This window comes from Pseudochaenichthys georgianus, chromosome 3 (assembly GCF_902827115.2).
Source record: "Pseudochaenichthys georgianus chromosome 3, fPseGeo1.2, whole genome shotgun sequence".
Classification (NCBI taxonomy): Eukaryota; Metazoa; Chordata; class Actinopteri; order Perciformes; family Channichthyidae; genus Pseudochaenichthys; species Pseudochaenichthys georgianus.
This window is the reverse complement of record NC_047505.1, coordinates 19,156,126-19,174,113: the sequence shown is the minus strand read 5'-3', so window position 1 is coordinate 19,174,113 and position 17,988 is coordinate 19,156,126. Positions and strand designations below refer to the sequence as shown.

Below are 17,988 nucleotides of genomic sequence, written 5' to 3'. Positions count from 1 at the left end.
CTGTAACTTTGCTAGAGGGCATGAATTTGTCGTTGTTGCTTCGTCACATTAGCTGTTCAAATAATTTGCAAATGGCAGACTGGTTTGTATCACGGAGCCAAAATCCAATTAAAATGTATGGGGATGCTGACTGCAGTCCCCTTAACAACCACTGGTGTTATTTAAAACCAAGATGTTGTGAAAGGAAACAAAAGTCAATCTTTTCAGGAACAACCACAGCCTCTGCTTGGTCAGTCTCCATTGGTACTGTAGGACAGCAGCCTAAGCCCACTGTGTGCTTGTGTAGAGGAATGGACTATGGAACTCAGTAAAGCTAGTCTTCTCCAAATACTTCATGGAGGAATAATCTCCCTCTGTACAGCAGACCAGGAGGCAACTGTTTGGCTCAATGACTTTTGCTAAATAAATACCAGCTGAAGGCAACAGTGCCTCTATGAGCTCCTTCAGCATGTTGCCCACATGTCTTTATTCTTATTTATTTTTTTAATCGATCTCAGACAAGGACAGATGAGGAAACAGACACAGGAACATTTCCATAAACTCTCGAATTTCTGATCCATCTTGAGATTAACTCCGAATTCTGCCCCACGGTGAGAGACTCGGACTCACTCTTGTGGTGCGGTCAAACAAAACGACAGGTACAATTTGAAGCTGTTGCCCTGAAGAAAGCCAAAGGATTTGCTTCTTGAATTAAACAGTGTCAGAGATACAGATAGATGTGGCTGGATAACCTTGTGGATCAAGTCAGCGAAATAGAGGATAATGTTGCTTTTTCTTGTTTCGCATAATAGTACCAAGTCTGAAATGCTCTGATACTGTGACAGCAAGAAATTATCAAATTAGAAACAATTATTATGTTATATAACATTTAATTACGAGTCCAATTAATGTTTTGGATAAGTGGTTCCATTGCCTTTAAAACACTGTAATGTATTTAATAACTTTTCTTTTCCTTTTTCTTTTTAGATTAATCATGTTTCTACTCTGTCTATATAGAATTGACAACAAATATACATGTGAATAATTTCCAGAGGAAAACCGAGAAAAACTGAAAAAGAAACTGGAAAAAAAACTAAACAAATATTCATCAGACTTTGTAGATTACGAGCCTTCTGTAAAGAATAGAGCACTGATGAGCTATTACCCAGAAGGACGCATTGCTTAAAAAATAAATGGGGGACAAATGGAACATTGGATTCGTTAAATAATGACGATGATGATGAGCAATAGGGGTCAAAGACATTCACTAGTTAACGTCTGAATTCATTAGTGTCTGGAGGACTTATCTTAAAGCTATTAATCTGAGAAAAGGCCCAAGAATCAAGTTTGACATTGGTAGCATAACTTAAAAAAATAAAAAGGTTCTCTAATAAGTTTCACAGAAGGGAAACATGTTGTCAGCAGATAGGAGTGTGTCATTACAAAGTATCATCTTAGTAATAACCACATTAGCTTAATAGCTCTATTGCATTCTCGTCTTGTTTTGCTTTGTTTTGTGGGTTTCTTTGATCGGGAGCAACTGAAATCAATTACTTTATATTTGTTCACGATGTCTTTGACTGTTTAACATTTTCATCAGACTATGTTTAACGTATCCTAGGAGACAGGCAAACTCCCAACACGCTAACAGACACAAATCCTTCAAAGTTTATATTTTTATATTAACATTTGATGTTATGCTATGTCTGAAAGTAGCAAAGTCTGCATTAAAAACAACTTTACATTTCACTAGCTAAGACATTGCAATTTATATGTTTCTCTCCGTACAAAGTGGCTTCCAGTGTGTCAGAGTCAGACCAAAAGTGTTTTAAGAACAGCTGCACTTCTGTAAATATATGAATTGCTTAGGACCAAATTACATCTCTAAATGTCTATTACCATAAACACTCTCTGCTGCTAACTGTTGGTGAGGAAGCATTTACTAACTATTCACCAGAGAGCTGGGACTAACTTCCCGAGGATATTAAACTTGCACTAACTTTGACCACCTTACAATCCAGGTTAAAAAACAAATTTGTTCTGCTCTGCCCTTGACTGAACCTGAAATACTCATCGTAAAAAATCCTGTCCTCCAATCAAGCAAGACCTGTCAAGCCCAACTAGACTCTACATGGTAATAGTCTGCTAGAATATGGATTTATGGATACTAAAAACCATGTAATGAGCCTTGAAATAAATAAAAAGCTGTTTAGTTCATAAATCAAATCGCAATAAATGTAAAGGGTAATGGAGCTGCCAATTTGCTTCGGATGCAGGAATCCTTCCTGACATAAATGGAGTTAGATGATCCGGTTAGCAGGAAAAGTGTTTTCTATTTGTTCTTTTGTTACAATTTGACATAAAGCCACTGTTATTTGGCTGCTGTCAATGCAATCTGGGAGAACATCTAGGGTGGGAAATATAATGGGAAATATATGTGGGGGATGACTTTAACAGCATTGTCCTCTCAAAAAACCACAAGAAGGTCATTTTAAGAGACACACTCATGCTATAACCTGTTTGCAAACAATACAAACAAATCAAGCCCTCATATTTACTTCATAATAAGAATTGGAAATTCTCACTTGGAAATGCTCACCATATTCTGCTCAAAGCAGTGTTTATCAGCTTTATAAAAGCATCCAATTACAAGTTGTATCGCTTGAGAACTAATAACAACAACATGCAAATACTATATTCCTCTGATAAGTCCATATCACATGATAGTAAATACAGTTTGGTGTAATGGGACTTTGTCTTATCCTTTGAGCATAAGAATAAACACTGAATAAAAAAAGAATTCTGTAATATGCTACTTCTGATTAAACATATAAAACAGTTTGGCACTTCAGTTGTCTCACCATGTGTTTTCAAATAACAGTGGGAGGGAGTCACATCAGGCTAATGTGCTGTGTTGTGTTGTTTCGCAGATGGCAGGTATCATGGGCTAGGATTGCTACTTTGAAGGCCATTTGAAAACTCATTTGCCAGCAGGCGGTGTCAGCTGGTGGTGCTGCAAATCATGGGAATATGCAGCCGGGGGAAACATGTGATCAGAGTGGCGGAGGATGAGCGGGTTGACCTTTCCCTGCTACCCACTGCACTTACTGTGGGAGGAGCCTGCTCACCACGGTGAAACTCACATTCAGGTGAATGTGAGTTTCACCGTGGTTTTTATATTCCAAGACAAGATTAATCGAGCAGTTCTGCATAAAGGTCGAAAAAGGGGCTGCTACCAAAAGGAGTGAGCCTTAGTACATGGGTACCTTCTCTTTATACGGTTTTTCCAAAGTCAAATAAATAAGGGAGAAGTTTCTATTTATTGAGAAGCTGCTGGCGGGTGTCTAGTAATGGTCTGGCTGATATGCCAGTCTATTGAAATGTACGGTACTGACAAAAGCATAAACATATAAAAATGACAACAAAAATTCAGACAGAAATAATAATATATATTAAATAAAAAGAGAAAAACAAGATAAAAGAGAAAACTAAAATAGAAGCATCTTGTATTAAGGTAGCATGATACAGAGAAAAAGCTCCCATTTAAACCGTTTTAATATTCAGTAATTGACTCTAACCCAAAGCACTGGAAGCAAGCAAGACGTTTTGTCCCATTTTATTCAATTTAGTTTTGATCTATTCCCCCCAATAACTATCTGATGCTCTCTTTTATCTTCACTAAAGTCTGACAGACAGCGATAATTAATTGACAAACCAGCAGCCTGATGGGAATAATAGCCATCTGGGAAGAATCAATACCACAACCTCCCGTGAATCATATACCTCTTCATCCACCAGCGGTAACAGAGCATTACATCTACTCAAATGTACACCACTTGTCCACGATGCGACGATGGTGTTGAGAAGAGGACAAGTGATGGCTTCCTGCCTCTCGGGAGGGGGATGGAGGACTTAGATGGATTGTCACAGTTGAAGTGTATGTTTATGGATCAGCTCTGACTGAGTGCTCCTTTAGAAAAGAGTCTTCGCTGCCCGATCGATGGGGTGATTATGTCATTGTTACCTTCCACTTCATTATGGATCCCTGTGAGCTGAACACGGCTAAATAAAGAAACAGCCTTTCATGCACGCTGCTGTGTGTTAATCTGCCCTTTGATGTTTTCATATTCAGCGTTGCTAGCAATGTGTCATCCACACCCAGACAGGAAAGAACTAATAGTTAGCGTTATGAACAACAGCTCATTAGATGTGTTGATACAAAAGGAGCATGGCGTAAATAGTTTGTGACGGGGACATCAAGATGTCAGTGTGTGTGTGTGCCTTACCTGTTACAGTCGACGTGCAGCAGTAGGTGGGTGGCGCTGATGGTGAGGGCGATCTTGTGCCACTGGCCATCAGCGAGGCGGTAGGGGAAGGACTCGGAGCGCGGCTTGCCTTTGAAACGGTAGTGGTAGCGGATCTCCTCCCTCACCCCGCTGCTCTCCAGCTCAAAGTAACTGCAGAGGAAGAGATGGGAAGTCAGAGGTGCTCAGTTTCCTGGTTTCCAGTCTCTTTTCAAAACTCATTGAAAACTAGAGCCTGTAATGGAAATTATGATTATCAGAAAGTTTAATGCTATGATGTTATATCTAACATATCAATGATAATATTCCTTGTTTTTATTTATTCGTTTGATTCTATAATCTTGGGCTTTTTAGCCGTTCCTCAGGAACTGAAATTCAAAATAAAATAAGCGAAAACAGACGTAGGCCTACTGTATTTGGGAAATTCCGAGCATCATTGCGATACACACCCACTGAACTGATTACCCAAGATCCTCAGCTTGAAGCTCAGTGATTGGATGTTTTAGCCGCAATGCACGTTGGGATATGGTGTTAATGCGATATGAAATCCGAAAAACATTTCCGAGTTTAGGATGGCCGAAGACACTACACTACCCATAATCCTCAGCGATCGTACAGTCCCTTTATTTTATTTTGAAATTCAGTTCCTGAGGAGGCTAAAAAGCCCAAGATTATAGAATCAAACGAATAAATAAAAACAAGGATAATTGTGTGTTATTGGTGAGTAAATAACAGTGTGTTATTGATCAAAGAATAACAAATTAGAAGGAAAAAAAGATTTAAAAAATACTAATTTCAGTATTCTGAGGCTCTGAGCCCCATTTATTTTCCTAACGGACGGCAAAAAAAGTCCGACATAATACGATTTAAAATAAAAACAATAATCGTGGCTTGGTATTGAGTAAGAACATGTTTTTATGAACCACACAGCTTCCGGTCTACCAAGACCCGACCGGACAAAAATAAGTGGTGCAGGCAATAAATGTGGCGTATCATATGCACACAACACTCGGCCTCAGAACTCAATGGGGATGGTTGGCGTAGCATATGCACGCAAAATCGGACTTCTGCCTATCTATTGCACGGATTTCCAATGTGTAAAGTCGTGTCATTTGTACGCAGACTGAAGAGAGTGGGTTGGTTATTTCATTACCCAGCTGACAAACTATCAACATGTGTGTACACATGAAGCACAGATTTGATACTTCATCAAACAGGTAGTGAGGTGATGGCTCTGTGTCAGCCTGCCTAACCAAGCTGAAAAAATAAAGACATTTCTGTCTCAGTTTCACCTGCTATTCTCACTTAGCGGTGTGACTGCAGGCATTCGACCGGCACCACAGGCCCTCTCCTCTCCTCCCTCATCAGCCACGCTAAATTAAGAGCTATCCAGCCAGAGAAGGCGGCAGCCGGGAGCCGCAGGCAACCAGTCATGACATTTCAGCTTCCCTGAGGCTGAAAATGACCCCAACACAGGGACTCCTTGCCCCTCTCACACATAAACACACACAATATACAGTGTGTGACACAGCTTTCCAATATATAGTCCAAACCTATATAAAAACACACACAGGCTCTCACACACACACACACACACACACACACACACACACACACACACACACACACACACACACACACACACACACATAGTGAGGCCCATCCTATTCCAAAGCTCAACAGCTCTCATGCATATTTATGGAAAGGGAGAATGGACCCACTCCAGAGAATATCAATCGCGGCTGTGAGGAAGCAGATTTTTTCCAGCTTTCTCTTGGATAAAATATACAAAATATATATATAATTTTCATACTGACCAAATACACATTTTAGAAAGTATGTGACAATGTAATAAATACAGTACATACCTAGTTATGACACATAACAGGATTTTGTGTACAGATATGTCATGTTCTGCATGTTTGATTGATCTGTATCCAGAAGGAAGACAAGAAGTGGGCCATGTTTATACAAAATGTGTTGAATGTATTTGCATTAATTTGAACTGTTAGAAATATTTCCACATTCTCACACTTTTCATTTATCATCTTCCTTCTTCTCTTTTTATTGTTAACTGAATAAGGCTGAACATGAGCTGTCTGAACCTGGGGTTCATTGAACAATACGAAACTGAACTTTGGCATTTATATTGGATTTTGATTGTTGTTTTCTTTTATTTACGTTATTTAAGTTAGACAGCCAGCTTAAAAACAACAGGTTTTACGCTTTTATTTACTTGCGGGGCTTTAAAATAAATCTATCTGGGAATAGTTAGCATTAGCAGTCAGCTGTCTGCTGTTAACTGACTGGCTTGTGGCATTACAGAATATAGCTAACACTATTCAATCATGTCTAGTGAATAAAATGAATAGGGAATACAAATCAAAGTCATATAATGCAAAAAGAATAGGTGTTTTTTTATTTATTTTATTTTATTAGTGATGGTATTATTGCATTCATTAAAGTAAGGCTGAGATCTGTGAATGCGGCGATACATTGCAACAAAAACAAAAAAACTGTTTGCCAGATTACCAAAACTCCTCGTTTAAAACATAAGTCATTATTCCCTCATTAACAGGGAAACTGTGAGGGCCCCACCACGGCAAGCACAGTAGGTCAAAGATGAAGCAAAGCTGTTCGCTGTGAACTGAAATGGTGGTTTGGGTTATATTTGTATCGTTTGCCTTCAATTCTGAAAGCTTTAGTGCTTGTGTTGCCTACATAATACAATAATATGAACAAACAATTCGGACCATCAGCCCCCAACACAGCCAGCCGTGTTAATACTAAAACAAGCATCACACAGTAAATTAACAAGCATCAGGGAAGTGTTTTTCCACAACATTAAATTGCATTTGCATGCACCGAGCACTGGCTACCTGCATGTGTGGAAGAGAGAGAAGTACAGTCAGTATGGGTATGGCTGGCCAGTCTTTGTACAGCATGTCATCACTCTGAAATTAAATGAATACATCACTCTGTGGCTGCGCCGAGTAGCGTCTGACAGCTCGTCTCTCCGCCGTGCTGCAGGAGACAGAGCCTCTTGTCAGCTGGAGAAGAATTATTTGCATCGAGCGAGGAGTAAAGCGAGAACGAGGACTCTCTAGTTTCGCCCTCTCCCACAGATGGAAGCCTCCTCCAGAGGCTGGAATCACTGAGCCAGCCAAAAACACCGTTATCCTGATTTGACTCATGAAATAATCATCAAAGGCATTAACTCCACTTCACAGCAAGCGCTTATTTTATGAAGCATTTAGTGGTAGCTATTGTATCCCTGCATTACAGCATATTTAATGAGGGGGAATAATCTGTTGGCAGGCAGTCCATTTGTTACTAATTGTGTAGCCCGACTGACACTCAAAATGACATATCTGTTTTGGTGCTTTCTCTGGACAGAATCAAAAACAATGAGCCTTATCACCATTTTATGGACTTGCTTTTCATCAAAATGCTTACAGAACCAGCATTTACCAGCAATCATACCTTCAATGTGATCCGCAGCTTTCGAAAACAATGAACAAATAATGTTGCATATCAAGAGACAATGTTGGATTGAGGGAGACTTGATAGACTTGATAGACTATACTATTTTCCTTAACAAATATGCCCTTGAAAAGAAGATGTGCATGAATGAGCACGAAGAGATAGAAGTGAGAACATTAAGATGATTTAACCAAATAGTTGCTAGTGAACAATAAGCATCAGACAACGGATAATGGGAAAGGCTCTTATGGACGCATTGCTTATGTCCACAACATTTGGACAAGAAACTCTGCACTCACTTCTAAGCCAATTGCTAAGCCAATAGAGATGCAATCAGTCTAAGACTGTCTGCCTATCAAAGCAAAGCTCCTGAATTGGGCCACAGCTTTAGATTTCCTACTAATTTATATTTAACAACAAAGAAAAGATAACGCAAGTTTTCCTTTAAGACTACATATTAAACATCACTGCTATATTGTCTCTTACGGCTCCAGCATGGTGGATAAAGCAACACTTCTAATGCAATGTCATACTGTATTTTATAGGGAAATGTGAGGAGTTTCTCGGCACAATAGCCGCGTTCACACTGCGGTACTTTTCCCATAAAGGTTCATGCGAATTTAGTTCATGCGAACTCTTTAGTTCGCATGAACTAAATACAGATCGCGTTCACACCAGAAAAAGTCCCTGGGGGTGGATTAGGCAAATGAAGCCGATTTACTCGGTTTACTCGGAAGGCTTCAGTAGAAGCTGCTGGGACTCCCAGCAGCTTCTACTGAAGCCTTCCGAGTAAATCGCCAGAACGCCGACACCTCCTCATCTCCACCGCTCCCATGTTTTATTTTGTGTTGCCATAAGTTAGTCTCTCTGCGTTTCTGCGCTGGGCTAATGCTAATAATGCTAATGCGAGGATAATAAAATGGCGGCTTCACAAAACTTTTTGGGAGTTTTACGGGGCGTGGTTTGCAATTCCCCCAGCCAATCAGGAATATAGCTCTTTTCTCAAAAAAGAGCCGCTCGAAAGTCCCTGCTCTCTAGCTGCTCTCTAGCAGGGACTTTCGAGGGGGTAAAAAGGTTCGCATGAACTACTTTTAGTACCGGCTCTTTTTGGTGTGAACGCGATCATGAACTAAGTTCGCATGAACCTTTGTGGGAAAAGTACCGCAGTGTGAACGCGGCTAATGTAACATGAAACCGACTTGCTGTGAGCCATACCTTTTTGCACCCTTCAACTACAGATATGGTGATTTTGCAGGTGAAAAATTGGATTTCATGCTTCACGAATATCCTAAATTCAAATAGAGACACCTTGAATTGATATTTTCGTCAAAAGCACTCCCGGTGACATGGTGACATGGCAATTCAACAATAAATACTGCATGTTCACAGCTATGTTCTAATCTGTAACAGCAGTCTTTCTCATTAGCTGCACATCATAAGAAATAAATATCTAATTGTGTGACTTTTCACAAGCAATGAACTTATCCCCAGTGATGACAACATTATTAATAACCTGGGACATATGGAGGAGACGTAATGCTCATGCTAATGGATCCCCATATGTTCCTCACTGTACTATAAATGTGCTGGGAGCAGAGGAGATGGTTCAAACTGCTGAGTAATAAATAAACAAGCACAGAGGAAGGGTTGCAGGCTGTGAGTTGGGGTGAAGATTGTCAGTTGTGTAAGGGTCTCAGGAAAGTGGTGACAGCTCTGGGAAAAAAGCTGGAGAGGTGACTAGTGGTCTTCATCAAAATGCACTTGCATCTAGAAAGGTTTCTGAAATAAAAGGCTGACCAAGAGTGCTGGGTTGGCTGCAAATCATCCTGTCCTTTTTCTTCAGCCAAGGTGTCGAGCAGCTATTCCACGGAGGACAGCTGACAGACAATTATCTGCTCAATAGGGAGGTCAACACTCTGGAGCTTGTCCGTGGAACGGGAGGAGAAGGAGGGGAAGGACAGATACCGCGATGGGAAAACCCACCAATGCCTTTAGTTACTGACCTGGAAAATGGGGCCAGGATTGGTTGTGAGGTATTGCGCTTCGGATCCGTGATGGGAGTTTCAGGATTTGGAAGATTATCTCATCGGATGGTGGTGGAAAATAGGTGTAACTTTCATTTATAGATCAACTGGAAGTGTTGAGCAGGAGCAAATGATTTGTTGTGAACACAGACTGCCTCAGGTTCCTGGTGATGAGGTGAATCAGGGCAGTGATGCCCCCAGGTTTAAACAGTTGATGGATATGCTGGAGAGGGTGGAATTACAGGGTGCAGAGGAGTAAATAAAATAAATCCACATGGGTACTTCTTCACAAAATCAAAGATACTGCTCAGGAATACATCTCCGGGCATGTTTAACCCTGGTATTCCTGAAGAGTTCAGCTACTGTATTTATTGAGTTGAGATACTATGGGATTGTGAATCAATGATCAACACGGGCCAAGGCAATTGTTCTTTAATGACCATGGGAGCTTGCCCCGTAAGAGAAAAGGAGTAGCATACGTTTTCAGATCCGTTACTTAAGAAAAACCACACTGGAAATATGGAAAGTAAATGCATCTGCGGCAATTCGGTTGGAGAGGACGTGAACGATTTTTTTTTTTTTAAGGGTTCAGACAAATGACTGAATCTTCAGTCAATTTTGATTTTAAGATATTTGTCCATAATTTGAAGTATCAACCGGAAAAATGGTGTTATTAAACATCCCAATGTTGTTTAGGAGATCTGATATGCCATAAAGCTTTTTTCTGCTGTTTTTTATTTTTGATGACGAGGGCAGCTGAGAGGCTGGTGAAGGTCTCAGGGGTCTGACTGCTGGCCAGGTGAGGGAGGTCTGGTAGTCTCAGGATTCTCAGGGGGATGCTGTCATTCAAACTGAAAGCAAACACAGCAGAGGTTTCCAGGAGCTGTGGGCAGGATGAGTTGCTTTGTTGTTGCTAGCGAGCAGAACAAATCCTTTGTCGTGCTGTGTGAGTGCAGCAGCGGCATGTGGCTGGTATTGTTTTCACCTTGTGTGTCTGTGTGGGTTATTATTGAAACATGTGCTCCTGGAGACACCTATGATTTCAGGAACTACCACAGAAGTTGTTTGAAGTGGACAGGATGTTAAATATGGGGTCCGAGGATTGGTTGAAAAACTAAGTGTACGTTAAGTCCTGTTAACCGTAATGTTATCAATGGTCTGCAATTATATGATAGTACACAGAAATTCTAAAGAAGATTCTGAGAAATATAGAGAATCATTGTAAGTCAGACTTAGTAGTTGTTTTTTCTTGAAGACAATACTACCAAAGAATATCCAGGGAGTTCAGAGTGGAAACTGGAATATGTCTGAGGTGAGAGGTGCAGCTATACTCCATGGGGGAGATCAGGAGTTCAGGATAGAAGCCAGAAGGTTTCCTGTCTCTAAGATTCACACAAATCCTATCCATGGCAAAACACATTTACAACAATTCGGCAGAAGAAAATGAAGAAAAAAATGAACAGACAGATCAGTGATTCAATATGCTGCCAGACACAACAAAGAACAGGCTATTTTATTACATTTTAACCACTAAATTATGTTACAAATAGACGTGAATATGTAAAGAATTATAAAAGGGACAAACTCTTATGGCATTCTGTTGAGTTTTCATTTTAAATACGTGTTGTAACTTGTTCCTGTACTCATGTTCAAATATTGCAGCGTGGCAGATATTGACTACTTCAAACTTCCCCCTGCTTACTCGCCAGTATTCCCAAACTTTCCACACAAAGTCTGATTGAACAAGTCCCTTTCCTCCATCCCTCAGTGTGTTTCAATGTACACCTCATGTTGCCTTCAGGTCAGCATGTTCCCTTGAAAGAAGAACCTGTAAGTGCTTATAGACAGGTATGTCGAGTGACAAAAGGGCACGCCGATGAACAGAGCAGCTGGAAGAGCTGGCTGAGCATCCGAGTTGTCTAAGTACTCAGGTGCATTGGAACGCTGGGCTTTGAGTTAGTTCATCACAGAGCTACTGTCACCTGCTGACAATAAGAGTGTTACTTGGCTCAAGAAAGCTGCTGGCTTTGCAGAAACAGGCTTCTTTTGTTGTATTCAGCCTATAGGAGCAGCCTTCCTTTCCATTCCCCAGTGCCGGGCACAAGAAGGGAAAAAAAATGAGGTTTCTTCTGCTTTTGCAGCGGGTACCCAGAAATGCCTGCACTCAAAAGACGTTTTTACTTTGAGGATGAGGAGTGCGGAGGACGAGAGGAGGGAGGAGAGGAGGATATTATCATATTGAAGAAGCAGAGCTGGCAGAGGAGGTGGGAGGGAAGAGAGGACGGTTTGATTGTGCTGAGAGAAAGATGAAGAAGTAAGAAGAGACACAGAAGGAATGTATGATTGGATTTGGCCGAGCGGTGGAGCTAGCTTTCTGTTAGCTGGGTGAATGGGAGGCAGTGCTATAATAGAAAGAATGGGCAGCGGTGGACGGCTCTAATAGGGCCTTCAGAGAGGATTCAGAGGTTCAGAACAAATCCTCGGTCACAATGGAGCACAGGTCTCCACCGAGCCAGGCAAGGCTCTGTCCATCCCGACAAATATAATTAGCCTCAAAGTGTGGCACCAACAGCTTCACTCAAAATGTCCTCAGCCTGCTGCTTCTTGGCTACATTGTCTCACAATATCTCCTTAGTCAACAATATAGAATATGTGAAGGGAAAGGATGGCTTTAGAAAACAAGTAACTGAATAGAGGCCTATTCTGTTATAAGTAGGAAATAAATGTCTGAATATTCAGTCTATGTTTCACTGATACATGTCTTCAGTTAACCAACATAACATGAACTAAAGCATTTTCTTCTTACCCCATGGTGTCTGTCCATCCAGATAGTTTTTATTGTGTTTATGTTCAAAATACATTTCTGACCTCCTGCTAAATTATGAACCATCCAGATCTCTCAGGTCTTCAGGGACTGGTCAGCTTTCTGTCCCCAGAGTCAGAACTAAACATGGAGAAGCAGCGTTCAGTTACTATGCTCCAGATATCTGGAACAAACTTCCAGAAACCTGCAGGTCTGCTGCAACTCTGACTACTTTTAAATCCAGGCTGAAGACTTTTCTTTTTGCTGCTGCTTTTAATCTTAAACTGCACTATAACTTTTATCCATGTATTTTTTCTTTTAATGTTTCTTTTATTATCTTTTCTTTTTAATGACTGATTTTAAATGCCATTTTCTTAAAGTCTTTCATTTTTTGTAAAGCACTTTGAATTGCCTTGTGTTGAAAGGTGCTATATAAATAAACTTGCCTTGCCTTGCCTTGCCTTGCCTTGCCTTGCCTTGTGTTGTGTTGAGATTTTGAAATGTAAATGTTTTCGAAGTCATGTTTCTTTCCAGAAACAGTATTCCAATATTTTTGGATTATCTACTGATCTCAATGTGAACAGACATTGTTATGTCACAGCAAATGCTCTTAAGCAGAAGGGTATGGTGGAGAAATTGGTCAATAAACCTGCCCTGGAAGACAACATTATTTTTGCCTATACCAAAGCATGAACAACATTTTTCTCTGAAATAGTACTCTGAATTAGTAACCTAATATTATGTTACTTAACCTTACACACATTGATGGCAGATCAGAAAAAAAACAACTGTTGGATACACTGACAAACATCGCCTGGCAGAGGTCCTCAGGTATTGACACATTTACTCTACTCTGAAATGCATTTATATTATTTCCCTATATAATGTGTCTGTGTTTAATATATGTTATTTGTATGTCTAAACTGATGAAATAAGTATGATAGACAATTTAGCAGTAAGGGTTAGATCAATATGATATTGAGTATTTTTGGTTAATGTTAGGTTTGCTTGTGCTTGTAATGTTTCTGTATAATACGTGAACTATGTCAAATAAAAATCAGTATTGATATATGTAGTGTAAATACTTTATATTTGATGTCTGGACCCTTATTCTCTAGCCTCCTATAGCTTAGCAGGGTTTCCCATTTCACACGTCTCCATTATGTCTTTTGATTGTATTTGTATTGAAACTTGTGAATTACTAAATAAATGAAATAAACAGAGTGAATTGGATCCGATTGACCTCATATTTCTTATTTTTTTAATCTATGAGATATCATGTGTTTTTTTTGTGAGGGTTGGAGGACTTATTGTTCATAATACTGCTCTGTCTGAGTATGGCCGAGTGCCTCTAATGCAACATTTGCTTAGTCGGAGCACTCCTCCGAGCTACATGCTGGATGGTGCATGTCATTGTGCCTGAAATAAAAGGACCGGACAGCACACAGTTATCCAGATCCATTACGCCTCGCTGTTGTTTGGCCGGCCTGCTGTGTGGCAAATATGCCAGCAGGTTACATGAGAAAGAAAGGGGCATGTACACTAACAGAGACACGGAAAGGGTACTTACAAATAAACTCTCAGGGTCACCTCAAAAGCACAGCAGGGGCCAACACATTTCTCTTCAAGTGTGGATCATAAAGTTTTTGTGCACAGGCATGTACATACCAGTTGAGATGCTTTACTTACATAAAAGTATCAATACAACAAATAAAATAAAAGTAAGCCTCAAATATTGACTATAGAAAAAGCATGTATTGTCTGCAAAATCTACTTTGAAGTATTGAGAACTCATTGTCATTAATATGTTACTATATTATAGCAAATGTTTAGAGATGTGGGCAGCATTTTATGTTTTACCTACAGGGAAACCTGAACTGTTATACGGTATACTCTTGGATAGTTTATGTACAAAATATAATATGCTGATATCAAATATGTTGTTATTTATTGGTATTGGCTTGGGAACCGAAGGGTCCTCGGTTCTAGTGCTGATCGGACCAAAATAATACGGAGTGTGGAGTTCTAACTGGAGAGGTGCCAGTTCACCTCCTGGGCACTGCTGAGGTGCCCTTGAGCAAGGCACCGAACCCCTAACTGCTCCCCGGCGCCGGACAAACTGGCAGCCTGCTCGCTCAGACATTTCTCCTAACAGAAAAATGCATGTGTTTGAATATGTATTCAGACCTACTGTGTAAAGCTCCTGTCCTGTGCATGTGTGTGTATTGTACTGTGTGTTACAGCTGAGTGAACACCTGCATTTCCCCCGGGATAAAAGAAAGGTTCATCTTCTACTTCTACTGTATGTAAGAAAGAGATAAATAAAGGGTCTTCTTCTTCCTAATTGCTTGCGATACAAATGTTGTCATTCATCTGACCTCTGCTAATTTAGTTTTTCACAGAAAAGCGTCAGTATTGTGGTTACTTATTTGAAGTTCTTTAGCAAAAAGCTGCTTTGGTCGGCGGGATAAAAAGGCATTTTTTAGTGCAAAACTGGTTGTTTTGCTACATTTGAGAGGACTATAGTTTCCTACACTTCTGTCTCCATCAGTCGAAGGGCCTCTGCTCTCTCAAAGTGTTTGATTTAGCTTTTGTCTTGACTATAAGAAATATACATATATACTCCATTGTATGCTCGCGTTGGCTTTTACATTCAGAAGAGTGGAGGAAAATCAATGTCGCCTGCTCTTTAAAAACAATTCACAGTTGTATAGTTTCAGGGGGCTGTTCGTGATGGCGCTGCTGTCATTCACTGATGTCCTGCGGCCATGACATTCAGCGGCACACTTACAGCCATTTTAACTCCTCCAAACAGCCATGACAAAATTACCAATGTCCTGAAGAAAATATATGTTTACCTATTTCTGTACACTGGTATCTCATCACAGCTCAGTTGCAAAGCCATATATTATAGTTATCAGTTAACAGCCACATTGAGAAGCTGACTGTATGTCTGTTTTTGCAGCATTCTACGATAAAGTTCAGCATTATCAGCATGCTTGGTATTGCTGAGTACTTCACACACATCTTACAGCCAAAATACAAGGTTATCTCTCTGCCCCGAGCTTACAGCAGGAAACGCTCCATTATTCCACCCGTAGACTTGCCCTGCCATAACATGCTGACTTACACAGGCATGGAGTAATCTAACACTGATCTTTACTTTCCTACATCTCATCAACAGCCATCTGCAAACAGCTATGATTGAAATGAGAGTTTAATTTGAAATGAGAGCGCTTGGGGGTAACCCATGGCAGTACAGTTGTGCAGAAAAGGAGCTGAAGGCCAAAATGAAGAGGATTACGGACGGATTACCTGTGTTCCGACTCGTGGATGGAGAAAATGACTCCTGACGTGGAGGACTTCTGCTGGATGGAGGCCAAGAAGGTAAACTCACTTTTCCTCTTGAACAGCTGCACCACTTTCTCTGTGATGTGTGCAGGGGCGTGAACTGCTCTCCCAACATCTGAAGGAATAAAGTAGAAATGGAAGTTAATCGTGAGCCTGTGTAAAGTCTTTTCACAGGCGATGTGCTGTGTGCCTCCGTCTTTTGCACTTGCCAAAAGTTGGGGCATCATATTAAGCTATCTAATCACACATGGTGAAATAACTTTACGCTTTGAAAATATATCTCATCTACAGTTCTTCCTGGCAGTATGTTTGAACAGAAAATTCCTCTGTTGATGCCAACAAGTTCCACCAAACGGATGCATGGTAATTGATACTTAGACAGTAAACTTTTTCATAGACGTGTGTGCTTTCTTATACTTAAGATAACCCTGTTCCCTCTATAGATGTTATACTAGTTAAATCCAGCTTCTTCTGGGAAGAGCTCTGGCCCAATGTTTTGAAGTTTCTTTTTAAATGTTTCTACCAGTTAAAGACAATTTTAGTCTTTAATAAATACATTGTTTATGGTCACTTTGTACAAAAAATTGCCATGTTCTGTAAAAAGACCAATTGTCTACAACATACATAGTCAGATAATGGGAGAGGTTGGGAAAAAAACAACAGTTTAGCCTAGATGTTGCTAACAACTGTACACCCCAGCACGTGCACTTCGCTCTGTATCAGCCAAACAGCTCGCTGCACTGCGAGGGGGACCCAAGTTCCCATCAGCAAAAACACGTGGGTTTGCTATCCTGGCTCCAAAATGGTGGAATGAGCTCCCCATTGACATCAGGACAGCAGATAGCTTGCACATCTTCTGGGGGAGACTGAAAACTCATCTCTTTCGACTCCACTTCGAGCGATAGAATGACTAACAAAGAACTGCTAACAGAGCACTTATATACTAATAAAGGACTGGCGTATCTATAGCCAGTTGAGTAGCACTTGAAATGTTTGGCTCTATGAAGCCTGATGTACTTATATGATTCTGTTTTCTTCAAGGTTGTGTCTTCCTGGTCTTACTTACTGTACTTACTGTAAGTTGCTTTGGATAAAAGCGTCAGCTAAATGCAATGTAATGTAATGTAATGTAAAACAAGGCCTTATTGTAATTTTTAAATATGGTATGTAGAAGTTGAGCATGGATTTTTACAACCAATAGTTTGTGCCATAACTGCTTTTTCTGCCTTCAGATTCTCTTGAAAAAACTTTTTTTTGTCGTACTTTTAATTATTTCTAGCAAGATGTCAGTGTTCTTATATGTTATTGACTGAAGTTTGTAGGTATTGCTGTTTTCATCTCCAGTAGGAGTCATGGACAATCCAACAGTGAGTTTGACAACTCTCGACTTTTAAAGCAACAATAAATGAGACAAATCACACCATAACAGTTTAAGTCTATGTGACCCTGCATTAACATAAATATAATTTTCCCATCTGCTTGTAAATTAGAATTCCAGTGATGTCTGTAAATCAGCAATAATAATTGCATGGAGGGGTCACTAGTTTGATTAGCAAACAGCCAGTTGAAAAAGAGGGATGATATATTATGTATACGGGTGTTGGAATTCAAGCAGTTGATAAAAAGAGGTTAGCAGCACATCTGTGCCAAGACCATCTAAGTGCCAATAAATCTATAGAATGCAGCATTTGCAAGGAAAATGGGGGCTTTGTTTGTTTTTTCTTCAAATGTCCTATGTATTGTATTTCATCGAGCGCTAGATGAGTCTTAATATTGATTTTCTTCTATCCAGAGACAGTGGTTTTCATTTATGTCAATATGCTATGAGAAGAAACGTGCAGACTCGTAAACCATTCACTGATGACGCCGGAGTTTTAAAACGTATTACTGTGTAAAATTAGACACCAACAACTGGCAACCTACTCACAAAAGATGATTGCAATGCGGTGCGATTTTCTGTCTCCGATCTTGTAAAATTGCTATAACTTTCTTTAGAGATCATTCAAATTTAAGGCACACTGTGGTTAGAGGTTTTCATAGCTCA

General features: G+C 40.1%; 1 protein-coding gene across 1 annotated transcript in view; it reads right to left on the bottom strand.

Moving 5' to 3' along the window:
- LOC117468091 (protein kinase C-binding protein NELL1-like) overlaps positions 1-17,988 on the bottom strand; it is a 363,350-nt gene that overhangs the window by 309,558 nt on the left and 35,804 nt on the right. The window contains exons 3-4 of the mRNA XM_034112071.2: positions 15,909-16,059; positions 4,266-4,436 (exon numbers count right to left, since the gene is read on the bottom strand). Coding sequence (XP_033967962.1) covers positions 4,266-4,436; positions 15,909-16,059 — 322 coding nt within the window. The remainder of the gene's footprint in view (positions 1-4,265; positions 4,437-15,908; positions 16,060-17,988) is intronic.